Source organism: Gastrolobium bilobum, unplaced genomic scaffold (genome assembly GCF_033153095.1).
Source record: "Gastrolobium bilobum isolate Gb01-03AN ecotype WA unplaced genomic scaffold, APGP_CSIRO_Gbil_v1 utg2743, whole genome shotgun sequence".
Lineage (NCBI taxonomy): Eukaryota > Viridiplantae > Streptophyta > Magnoliopsida > Fabales > Fabaceae > Gastrolobium > Gastrolobium bilobum.
Window position 1 is genome coordinate 218,339 of NW_026897046.1, and position 13,409 is coordinate 231,747.

At 31.9% G+C, this 13,409-nt stretch overlaps 1 protein-coding gene across 1 annotated transcript; it reads left to right on the top strand.

Moving 5' to 3' along the window:
• The first annotated feature begins 342 nt into the window (after positions 1–342).
• On the top strand, positions 343–1,398 carry LOC133303670 (germin-like protein subfamily 1 member 11). The gene is made up of 2 exons (XM_061503621.1): positions 343–463; positions 757–1,398. Exons 1-2 carry the CDS (start codon positions 343–345, stop codon positions 1,299–1,301), a joined length of 666 nt encoding a protein of 221 aa, XP_061359605.1. The 3' UTR covers positions 1,302–1,398.
• Positions 1,399–13,409: the final 12,011 nt, after the last annotated feature.

The following is a 13,409-nucleotide window of genomic DNA, read 5'->3' on the forward strand; positions in this document are numbered from 1 at the left end:
CTTACAAAAATTCAATTGACTACATCAAACAGTGGGAACTTATATATTTAATAAGTATATATGTGCTAATTTGATCTTAGAAAAAGAAGAATAATTGGTAGTATATAGTTGTTAAAGAATGTTTCATCCAATGTCCAACTAATAAAATATTAAAGACACAATAGTTGATTAAGATTTACTAGGTCTTTACAAAGCATTGTGAAATTAAGAATATGAACCAATTCAATGTCTCCAGCTTATAAATAGAGGAAGTTTGCATTGCCCAATAACCTCAAACCCTCATATACATAATCAAGCAATTACACAAAAGAATTGCCAAAACAAATTATTGCTAGAGAAAACATGAAGACTGGTGGTTACTTGATCCTTACAGCATTCTTGGCTTTGGCATCATGTACCTTAGCATTTGATCCCAGCCCTCTACAGGACTTTTGTGTGGCCATCAATGACACAAAGATGGGTGGTAAGTTTAATGTACCTTATGTTTCTTTATAGGAATTAGTGTTTCTCATGTTGCGATAGATATTTTTATCTCATACACACATAAAAGTATGCGAGACTCATATTTTCTTTTTTTCTGTCTTCTCTTCACATGGTTCTATAAGGACCGCAAACACTTTTACGTGTGTAGGAGATAATTTTATCTCCTAAAAATATTAATCCCTTCTTTATAACTAGATTCTATGCATTTAACAGGCTTGACCATCCTATTTTAGTATGAGAAGTGAATGATTTCTCTTATAAATTTGTTTACAGTTTTTGTGAATGGAAAATTCTGCAAAGACCCAAAACTTGTTAGTGCAAATGATTTCTTCTTTTCACTCAAGCAAGGAAACACATCTAATCCACTTGGTTTCAAAGTGACTCCTGCTAGTGTTAATGAGATACTAGGACTGAACACTCTTGGCATGTCCCTTGCTCGCATTGACTTTGCACCTAAAGGCTTAAATCCTCCTCACACTCACCCTAGAGGCACTGAGATACTTGTAGTTTTGGAGGGTACCCTTTATGTTGGTTTTGTTACATCCAACCCAGAGAACCGTCTCATCACCAAAGTACTCAACAAAGGAGATGTCTTTGTGTTCCCAATTGGTCTCATTCACTTCCAATTCAATGTTGGTTATGCAAATGCTGTTGCTATTTCTGGACTTAGCAGCCAGAATCCAGGAGTTATAACAATTGCTAATTCTGTATTTGGGTCCAATCCACGCATATCTAAAGAAGTTCTTACAAAGGCTTTTCAAGTGGACAATAGAATAGTGGACAATCTTGAGAAACAATTCAGGTGGAATAACAACTAGAATAGAAGGCATTGTGATATGTGTATGAACCACTAAATTTATTTGAATTGTTAGTTTTGTTTATGCTTTTACCTTGTGCGACCATATTGGCCATTGGGATATTTACAAGAAGTCTAGAATAGAATAAAATGCATGATTCAATGTACCTTATATTCATATTTGGATTATTTGAATAAACACAGTTTATTTTGCTACTATTCAATGGTTATATTTCATGATTCAAGCTTAGGTTTTGGTTGGATTTTCATGGTTTTCATAGTGTTTTGATGGTCCCTTGTGATGGAGTTTGATAATGGTTATAATTTGTCCTTTGTTGTTGTTGTTGTTGTTGTTGAAACTACCATGAATGATGATGAAAACTTTAAATGGGATGACCTAATATTAAAAATGGAATTCAGCCCAAGCCTAGTAAATTATGTAGGTCAAATGTTTGATAAATTGTGTATGTGAAATCATGGTTTGTTGATGATTTAATGATTAACTGATGTAATGGAAAGTTGTTAGAAAATAACAAGATTTTGGTATTAAAAGTTTGAATCGCACTTGATTCCTCCACATGTATGCTTCGGCCATGATGAAAAAGAGTGGGGGAAGATTATGTTTTGATATGTTCTAGATGTGTATTAAGGTCTCTTCTCTTGTTGTTGGTTGATGGTTGTCTACCTATGTAAAGATGAATGTGGCATGAAAGTTTATAAAAAAAAAAAGTCCAATAGGCAAATCTGCCTTCATGATGAAATTTATGCAAATGAGGTGTTTGATTATATGTGAATATGAAACAATGATGGATAGGTGATGTAGTGATGGGATGGTATGGCTGCTAACAAGTGAAAGTTTGAACTAAAGTCATGATTACATTAACCTATATGATATTGATTGTTGTTGATTCGTACTCTAGGTTTGTGCATAGGGATTTTGATTTGGAGGGAGGTGTTTATAAATATTTAGCTAACTTCAATAATTACATAAATATTTATGTTATGTCACAATTGATTAATGTATTTCTTCCAATTTGTATAGGCAAGGTGTTATAAATATTTAGCTAACTTCATATAGTTGCAAAGCGCATTAAACTCCGTGAGCGAGCCGTAAAGTTTAAAATAATTTCCTATGAGCTAATTCGGCAAAAAAATTAATTAATTGTAAATAAAAAGTTATAAATATATTACTGTTTTGAAATTATTTATGCGTGTATTGCAGCGTGTCACATTCGGATTGGGCGTTACCAGTCACGTCTAAGTTAGGCATCATCCTCGAGGCAGTCACGCCTAAATTAGGCGTCACTTATATGGTGTTGACACGTGTCACAAAAAATTAACATTTTAACCTTAAAATTTCTAAAAACCATAACTTTTGACTCGGGTATCCAAATCAGGTAATTTTTTTTTTGATTCCACATAACTTTTCGAGATCTACGCAATGACACCTCATTTGATATATTTTATCTCTACAAACACAATTTGAATTTGCAATATTGAGACTTTATCTTGTAAGTCGTGGTCTGAAGTTAATGATGTCACCAAAGTGGATTAGTCCATCTTTAAATAAAAATACTTAATGTTATAGTAAAATATATACTTTCTACCAAATATTTGAAAAAAATATGTATAATATTGTGAGAAAAGAAAGTGCCCCAATATAAAAGTGTGAGAGAGATTGGTGAGAATATAATGTTCTTTAAGTTCTATCAAAGAATGCAAAACTTTTGATATAATGCATTAAAAATATGTTCTTATGCATTATTACAAACATGTATAGCACCTCAAACCCTCTTATCAAAGCATGTTTCATGAGAAAGCCTTCAATTGGATGTTCCTTTGGCATAATTTCATCTTTGAATGATGTTATTTAAATTTTTACTTCCCAGTATTAAGAAATAATTCTCCGAAAATTTTTCAGTGCGTAGATATCAAAAAGTTATGTGAAAAAAAAAATCACCTGCTTCGGACTTCCAAGCCAAAAAAATTATATAAGTCTTCTTTGAATTTTTGAAGGACCATGATTTCAATTAATTGAATTTATTTTAAATTTATGAAGGACCACAAGTCGACTTTTTTTTAATGGATTAAAATGGAGGATAGGATATTGTTACAACCAATTAGTGTTACTACCAATCAATTCCACCATTAGATTGATTATGTTAATCCCAACTATTATACTTACTTTCAAAACAACAATAAATTCATAATTTTTTTATTTAAAAAAAATTGATCCAAATTGATCCGATACATTCAATTGTGCATTTTTCCCCCCTTTTGCTTAACAGGCCGGCTACTGAACCAGCTTGGCCTGACTATTTTGCTTAACAGGCCAATCTTGGGCTAATATAAAAGTTTAATTAATAATTGCGTCCCCGTCGACCACCTCGTCATCGGCGTCGATCTCGCTCCCATCGCTCCCATCCGCGGTGCCATCGCCATACAGGAAGATATCACCAGGCCCGAGTGCAAGTCTCGAATCAAGAAGCTCATGAACGAGCACGGTTGTCGCGCGTTTGACGTTATATTGCACGATGGTTCGCCCAACGTCGGTGGCGCGTGGGCTCAGGAAGCAATGAGCCAGAACGCTCTCGTCATCGATGCGGTTAAGTTAGCCACACAGTTCTTAGCCCCCAAGGGCATATTTGTCACTAAGGTATTTTTCATTCAACTTAATTGTTATTTATGACTGATTCTCATTCTTATTTTGATTATTGTTAATTCTTTTGTTATATGATAGATTTTCAGGTTATATATAGTCTCACATCATTGATTGAATGAACAATTAATATGACCTTTATAAGACCTTCGGCACTTCCACCCTTTGAGCTAGTTTTTGGAGTGGTGTATCCCAAGGTTCTTTACATGGTATCAGAGTCTTACCATCCCCCGCTTTAAAAAGTGGAATTAAAATAAAAAGCACAAAAAGGTAAACCAAAAATTGGGCCTGTGCAATTCCACGCTTCTAGTCACCATCAAAGGGCTCTTGCGTGAGGAGGCGTGTTAATATGGTCTTTAAAGACTTTCGGCACTTCCACCCTTTGAGCTAGCTTTTGGAGTGGTGTATCCAAGGTTCTTTACACCAGGATTACAGTTCTATGGTGTATTGCTTAAAGCAGGTGATAGTTTTTTTTTTATTTTTTTAAGAAAAATAATAATTCTATTTTGTGTTTTTATGTGGTTTAATGGGTGTTAGTGTGAATTGGTTGAGAATTGTTTTGTTTTTTGTGGTGGAATATTTGCATTGCAGTTGTTTGAAAAGGTTGAGGTGGATAAACCCGCAGCCAGTCGTTCTGAATCTGCTGAGATATATATCAAGAATTTTTTTTACATGTAGATTATGGCCTCTTGGCAGTGCAGGCTGATGAGGAAGGTGATATTGTTCAGTCCAAATACGATTCAGATGAAGATCAGCGTGATCAAGAAGCAAATCCTTTGATGGTGCCACTTAATGATGGGACAGAACCCACCCCAGAGGAGATCACAAATAAGTGGTTTAGTCAGGATGTCTTTGCTGAAGCTGTAGAGGAAGGAGACTTTGAGAAGTCTCAGAGTGAAGATGAGATGGATATAGATGGGCCTAATAGGAGAAGATGTCCATTGCAAAAAAGGTCAGAGAAAATAAAACAATGGCTTCAGTGATAGATGGGCCTAAATCTCAAGCATCTAAAGCAGAGGGGGATTTTGAGATAGTTCCTGCACCTGCTACTGATTCAAGCGATGATTCATCCTCTGATGAGTCGGAGGAGGAAGATGTTGAAACCAAAGCTGAGATACTGGCTTATGCTAAGAAGATGATGAGGAAAAAGCAAAGGGAGCAGATACTTGATGATGCATATCATATGTAGTTGCAAAGAAAGGTGTCCAAGTTAAGACTGGCAAGGGTAAAGTCCTTGTTGATCGCAGAATGAAGAAGGATGCTAGGAAACATGGAATGGGTGGTAAGGCAGGAAAAGGAGGTTCCAAGATGAAGGGTAAGTCTCCGAAGGTGAAAGGATCTTCAAAGGCCTCTGCTAAGAAGGGAAGAAAGGGGAATAAATGAAGAATAGGGTGATGCTCAATTTCTCAGTCACGGGTTTTGTCTTATTTTCATGCCTCAATTTTGTTTGTTCATAGAGGGAATCTTAATTTAATTAAAAGTTGTCTTAAATAGCAGCTAATGAAGGTATTAAATTAGATATTGATTATGGCACACCAATATTTGTAAAAATTGGAGTGTTAAGTATCTTCAAGTTCATCGGTTTCTAGCGTTTTAATTGTCTAATATAGCACTGTGCCGGTTTTCATAGTAAGATACTATTGAGTTGTTTGTCTAGTTATATAGTTTTGATTGGTACAACTAATGTTTTACAAATTGTTTAAAAATTAGGTCAGACTAGCTGGTTTAAATAAAGGTTGGTGAACTGATAAAATAACTGGTGTCTAGGATATTCGATGATCAGTGAATTGGTGAACTGGTTGAACGATCCAAAAACCAAAGAAAATTACTATAAACGAGTCTAAACTTGAAACCCTAAATATCATTTACCATGTCTTTTAATTATTGTACATATTTTCATAGGCCAATTACAAATTAGACATAATCAGGGATAAAGATGGTTTTTAATGATGACTAATTATAATACAATCAACATTAAACAATTCTAAATAATTTGTTTTTCCTAAAATAAAGATAGTTAATTAAAATCAGCATTAAATCAACCTAAAATAAGATAAAACAACTAAAATGAAATAGTTCTAATAATTAAAGCAAATTTTACTAAAGAAACTTGACAATGAATCATGCTAGAAACATGTTCAAATCTTAACCCTCAATACATGTCACATTTCTTGAAATCTTGAGCTTGGATATCATGTTGTGGTGTTGTCCTGCATTTTTACCTTGACGCTCACCAAAGTGTCGTTCAATGTTATCCAAATGTTGCATCAGCAGTTCCACTACAGCTTGGACTAGAACAAGCTTGGTGGAACATAATCTTCTTGGTCTGCGCCAACCTGTTCATCCCCTGCGTATTAGGGTTCGGAGGGACATATGTTCACCATGATTTGATGGGAATCAAAATTTACTAATTCCCCACAAACGCCCATTGTGTTCAGTAGATAATAACGTTTCTGACTATGTCCCAAAGCATGGGCATTTGGTGACCGCAATGATAATAATTTATGGGTTTAGCGCATGTCAATGAAAACGACACATGTTTTATTGACTTACACATAGAATGATCGATCATATTTTTTTTTTTTTTCACTTTACATATCAGTTATGTGACTGAAGAGAGAAAAAAAAACAGTTTTTCGATTTACACAAAGTATAACCGGTCATATTTTGTGTAAATCATCTAAAAGAACACAACTTGTATCCTTTTAAATGATAGTCTTTTTTCTCAATAATTATTATAATAATTATCTCTCACTTGTGTCGGTGGATTTGTTCAAGTTTAATTTTATTTGGTTCTTGTAAGATTTTATACATTGCAAAATAGAAAAATAAAATAAAATAAGGTGATAAGTTATTTTGCCGACCCTTATTTTTCTTATATTTACCTATCCTTCTCGACACCATTAGATTTTAATTTTATCCGACAACGAAGAAATAATCTCATATTAAAATAAAATTTATTTATTAATGGTTCATCTAGTGTGAAATCTATTAAATTCCTGCGTTGTTTGAATTTTGAATTGGTGAACTCTCAAATCAATCCATCACATCTTGCATGTTCCTCAAGGTCTTTAATTTGATTTTTTGTGGATGAATGATATTTCACGACAAGCTACTTTTAATTTTCTTTGACTTCGATTGAGATTTATAAGTTAAAAACAAATAGAAGTGGATAAGTACCATCGAAAATTTGAAAGTAATTCTTTTAACTATTTAATGTAATTTGTTTTTCTCTTCTCATAAATCCTAAATAAGGACGTAAGGTTGAACATGAGAAATGTAATGAAGTTATTAGCAGAGTAATGTTTAGCTTACCAAAAAAAAAAGTAATTGTTTTAACTATTTCATGTAATTTGCTTTTCTCTTCTCATAAATCCTAAGATAAGCACGTAAGGTTGAACATGAGAAATGTAATGAAGTTATAAGCAGAGTAATGTTTAGCTTACCAAAAAATAAATAAAAGCAGAGTAATGTTTAGAGAATCGGTCAATTCATAAAACCCGGCTCGTCCCGATTGGGTTAATTTGGAACCCGGCAATTTGATATTGGATTAGTTATGTATCAGATTCGGTCAAAACCCCACCAAATTCGGACAAAATTGGTGACCCAGTCAGCTTATGCATTTTTATTAAAAAAAAATCAAAATTGTTTCATCTTTCAAAAAAAAATGTAGAACTCATTTTTGTAATTTTATTTGCTAGTAGTATATTATTCTACAATGACCTCAAATTTCAGCTTCCAATACTGAAACAATTTGCGAAATAATAAATTAAGAGAATGTGACATATGTCATTTCAATATAGATGATTTTGAAAAATATGAGTTCAATATCATTGAGAGGTATGTTTATGGGGATTTTAAGTTGCAATTTAAATTGACATAGTAATAGCGTGCATTTTCATTCATTTGTGCTTCATGAACTTGTAAAAATGTGATTGGGTAATTTTATAGCTTATTTAGTGAACCTTGTTTAACTTATTTTAGATATGGAGGATATGATTAACTTCATATGTTCATATTTATATATATTTATACATATATTTGGGTCAACCGGTCTGACCAATGACCCAATATCTTGACCGGGTCAATGCCCGCGTCGGGTTTAATAACACTACACACAAGTCATTATTTTAACACAAAAGTTAATAGGATATGCAACATGCTACTATACCAACATGACATTAGCTTTCATTTTGTTGGTTTTTGTATATATAAAGAGAAATCTATTTATCTCATGCAACATAAACAAGATAGTGGGGTTAACTATTTTTTTTAAAAAAAAGGGAAAAAAAGAAAAGATAGTGAACCTCATTATCTTATCTCTGTTGCATAAGATAATTATCTCATACAACTTGAGATAATTATTCCCATATAAAGATTGAGTTTTTTTTTCTGCAACTATTGCAGAAAACAAAATTTTGTAACAGACACAGAAAAATGATATTTATTATTTTTTTATTAAAAAATACCAAAATCCTACGTCTTATTATGGTAAATATATGTTTGTTCTAGAAGAATTTTTTTTTCACCAACATAAGAAGTTTAACTGCCATAAAGATTAAACAAAAAGATACTTGTGAACTTATGATGCACATTAATTCAAAATATAATGGGTGGGCAAAAAAATTAAAATAATGTTATTTAATTAAATAATTACGTATTTATTGCAGTTTTGAAAAAAATTACGGATCTATTGCACACTGTGACGCCTCATTGAGGCGTCTCACCCTAGGGGAAGACGCCCAAATGGGGCGTCTCTCGTGTGGCGTTGACACGTGTCACTTTTTTTTCCAAAAAAAAATTAGTTTAATCATAAAACTTCTAAATGCCATAACTTTTGACTCGAGTATCCAAATCAGGTAATTCTTTTTTGATTCCACATAACTTTTCGAGATCTACGCAATGACATCTCATTTGATATATTTTATTTCTCATGAATGTTTTTCAAAAATAAAATTACCTAAATTAGGCGTGATTGCCTCTTGATTGAAACCCAATTTAGACGTGATTGGTGATGTGTTACGTTTTGACACGTGTCACATTTTTAAACTCAGAAGCCTCTGAGTTCTGCGTTTGTGATTTAATACAAAAAACAAATCAAGATTTACCCAATGGGTGCAGCTCAGTTGGTAACTTGGCGCTGAGTTAGTGGGGTTGGATATGTGTTCGATTCCCGCTGAATGCATTCTTGGGGAGGGGGCTGAACCTTTAGCCATCACTGTTTCCGTTCCCCCGCACTCTGGATTAGTCCCATAGCCGGCTCAAAGAGTCGAAGCTCGTGGGGATACCGGAGGGAGCCAACTCGCCTCAAAGAGATAATTAGGGTTGAATAACTCCAAAAAAAAAAAAAAAACAAATCAAGATTTGATGTGTGATTTAAATTAAAAGTAACAATTATTATTAATAAGGAAAACAAAATAAAGATTTGATTTTTGATTTTTGATTTAAACTCAAATATACATATAATTTGAAAAACTATTGGTGAGAAATAAAATATATCAAATGAGATGTCATTGCGTAGATCTCAAAAAGTTATGTGGAATCAAAAAAAAAATTACCTGATTTGGATACTCGAGTCAAAAGTTATGGCCTTTAAAATTCTTACGATTAAATTAATTTTTTTTGGAAAAAAAAGTGACACGTGTCAACGCCACGCGAGAGACGCCCCATTTGGGCGTCTTCCCCTAGGGTGAGACGCCTCAATGAGGCGTCACATGTGTGCAATAGATCCGTAATTTTTCGCAAAACTGCAATAAATGCGTAATTATTTAATTAAATAACATTATTTTAATTTTTTTGCCATAATGGGTGTGTACAAGGTAGATCAAGGTATTTTTTAGAAAATTACATCAAAGTATGCGAGCCTAAAATTTTCTAACATTGTTATTCTAAAAGAGTGACTCTTGTGTAAATGCATAAATTCACATATGAGAAGCTATGGGAATGTTTACCAGTTTTCCGTTCTTAATTAGTAGTATTTAAGCCGACAAAGGAAAGATCTGTCATGCTTTCGACATCTATTAATATAAATGAAATAGTACAGATTATATTTATAAATTTTTTTTATTTACAAACTCTTATAAATTTAATTATAAACTAAGGATAATACATGAGTTGATTTATGTACTATCTTAATACATAGATAAGTTTGTAAATAAAAAATTTATAAATATAATCTCCCTTAAATAAAATATATTTTTTCTTAAGCTTCCTCACTCCACTATTTCTCCACTTTTGAAGACAGTTATTCAATTCTTGAAGAGTTGGAAAATAAATGCATCTATATGAGAGCCTTTTTAAAAAAACTGATATATATATATATATATATATATATATATATATATATATATATATATATATATAGTAAAATTATTAAACATCGCTTGAAGAGAGAGACTAAAATTTCTGTAAATCAATTTGGATTTATGCCTGAAAGACCAGAAAAGATTCACCACATAAACTATTTTCTTGATGCGTCAATTGCTGGAAAGATATCGAGAAAAAAAGAAGGATTTACATATGGTGTTCATAGATCTTGAAAAAGCATACTGAAAGAATAAATTAAGAGAATGTGACATATGTCATTTCAATATAGATGAATTTGAAAAATATGAGTTCAATGTCATTGAGAGGTATGCTTATGGGAATTTTAAGTTGCAATTTAAATTGACTTAGTAATAGTATGCATTTTCATTTATTTGTGCTTCATAAACTTGTAAAAATGTGATTGGGTAATTTTATAGCTTATTTAGTGAACCTTGTTTAACTCATTTTAGATATGGAGAATATGATTAACTTCATATGTTCATATTTATATATATTTATACATATATTTGGGTCAACCGGTTGACCCACCGATTTGACCAGTGACCCAATACCTTGACCGAGTCAATGCTTGCGTCGGGTTTAATAACACTATCCACGAGTCATTATTTTAACTCAAAAGTTGTAGGATATGCAACATGCTACTATACCAACATGACATTAGCTTTCATTTTATTGGTTTTTGTATATATATATAGAGGGATCTATTTATCTCATGTTGCATGAGATAAATATCTCATGAAACAGAGACAAGATAGTGAGGTCAACTACTTTTTAAAAAAAAGGGAAAAAAGAAAAGATAGTGGACCCCATTATCTTATCTCTGTTGCATAAGATAATTATCTGATACAACGTAAGATAATTATTTCTCATATAAAGATTGGGTTTGTTTTTTCTGCAACTATTGCAGAAAACAAAATTTTGTAACAGACACAAAAATGAGATTTATTGATTTTTTTTATAAAAAAATACCAAAATCCTACGTCATATTATGGTAAATATATGTGTTCCAAAAGAATTTTTTTTGGAGCAACATAAGAAGTATAATTGCCATAAAGATTAAACAAAAAGATACTTGTGAACTTATGATGAACATTAATTCAAAACATTATGGGTGTGTACAAAGTATATCAAATAGAAAACTACATCAAAGTATGTGAGCCTAAAATTTTCTAACATTGTTACTCTAAAAGAGTGGCTTTTGTGTAAATGCATAAATTCAGGTATGAGAAATTATGGGAACGGTTACCAGTTTTTCGTTCTTAATTAGTAGTATTTAACACAAGGCAGATTATATTTATAAACTTTTATAATTTAAATTTGGGTTATTTTTTCTGCAGTTACTGCAGATAAGTTATCTGCAGTATGCCCAATACGACGTCGTTTTGGGATGAAAATCATGGTGTTTTTCTAATTTTAATTTATTCCAGGGTTATTATAGTCTTTATAATTATAATTTTTTAATATTTTAATTCCAAAACGACAACGTTTCGGGAGTAAATACAGATAACTTATCTGCAGTAACTGCAAAAATATTTTTCTGTTTAACTATATACTAACGGTAATACATGAGTTGGTTTATGTACTACGACCTTAGTACATAATTAAGTTTGTAAATAAAAAAATTATAAATATAATCTGCTTCAGATAAAATATATTTTTTCTTAAGCTTCCTCACTCCACTATTTCTCCACTTCAGTTATTCAATTCTTAAAGAGTTGGAAAAGAAATTCATCTTTACGAGAGCCTTTTTAAAAAAACTGATATATATATATATATATATATATATATATATATATATATATATATATATATATTATTTCTTATTAAAATAAAAAAATTAAATGAAAGTATATAAAAATGTTGATAAGCGCGCCTATATGCATGCCTCGTATGATTTGCCTTTGTTTTTAAAAAAATTAAATGAAAGTATATAAAAATGTTGATAAGCACGCCAATATGCATGCCTCGTATGACTTGCCTTTGTCTGGTTTATTAGTTTAGACTTATTGTAGTTCTTTTCAACAACCAACATATTTTGTTTCGTTTCATATCTATAAATATAAGATATAAGATTCACCAAGGTTGCAAAACAAACATGGCTTTCAACAAGGTTCGGGTTATTCTTCTTGTCTTCTTCTGCGGTATTCATCTTGAGCCCAGTAACTCACTTTTTTTTTTCTTTAGCAAAACTAGGAATGAAATGAAGAAATTAATAACTTTGATGGGAAAAGTAAATCTTATGTTGTAGGAGAGTTCAAATCTCATGTCATAGATACATCAAGTGTGGGACCCACCTATTTAAAAAAAACAAAAAACAAAAAAATGAGTGGCACATCTTTTTATGGTGTGTGTAGGAAGGGTTTGTTTTCTCATGCAACATGAGAAAAACAAACCTCAATTTTTATAATATGATATTGTTTAATTTTGGTTATGATGGATGGATGCAGGTGCAATTATGTTGGGAGGCAATAATATGAAAAGTGTGGATGGTTTCGAATGCCCAGAAATGATCTGCGATGATTCAGGATACATGACTTGTCCATCCACAGGTGATGAGCATCTCCCTTCACCATGCAGCTGCTGCGGCATGGGAGCAAATAGATGTACCATTTACACTGAAGACGGAACTCCTGTTGAAACTTGCCTTGGTCCTTGAACATGAACAAATTATATTTGTCTCATGTCCTACGAATTTCAATAACTTGTAATATCAAGATCTCCCTTAAATTAAATAAATTTGCCTTTAATTAGTTTTTCTCTTCTTTTTTGTTTTTTCAATTGATTGGTACAACTAATGTTTTACAAATCGTTTAAAATTCAGGCTGGACTAGCTGATTTAAATAAAAGTTGGTGATCTGATAAGGTCACTCACTGGTGTTTAGGATATCCGATGTTCAATGAATTGGTGAACTAGTTGAACGATCAAAAAATTAAGGAAAATTGTTATAAATGAGTCTAAACTTAAACCCTGGACATCATTTACTATGTCTTCTAATTATTGTACATATTTTGATAGTCCAATTACAAATTAGACATGATGAGGGAAAAAGATGGTTTTTAATGATGACTAATTATAATACAATCAACATTAAAAAATTCTAAATAATTTTTTTTCCTAAAATAAGTTAAAGAGAAAAGTGTTTG

Bases quoted from the DNA above. Each gene is read 5' to 3' on its own strand.
- LOC133303670 (XM_061503621.1), top strand. From the start codon at position 343: ATGAAGACTGGTGGTTACTTGATCCTTACAGCATTCTTGGCTTTGGCA. The intron at 464-756 runs GTAAGTTTAATG...ATTTGTTTACAG, and splicing joins CAATGACACAAAGATGGGTG to TTTTTGTGAATGGAAAATTC.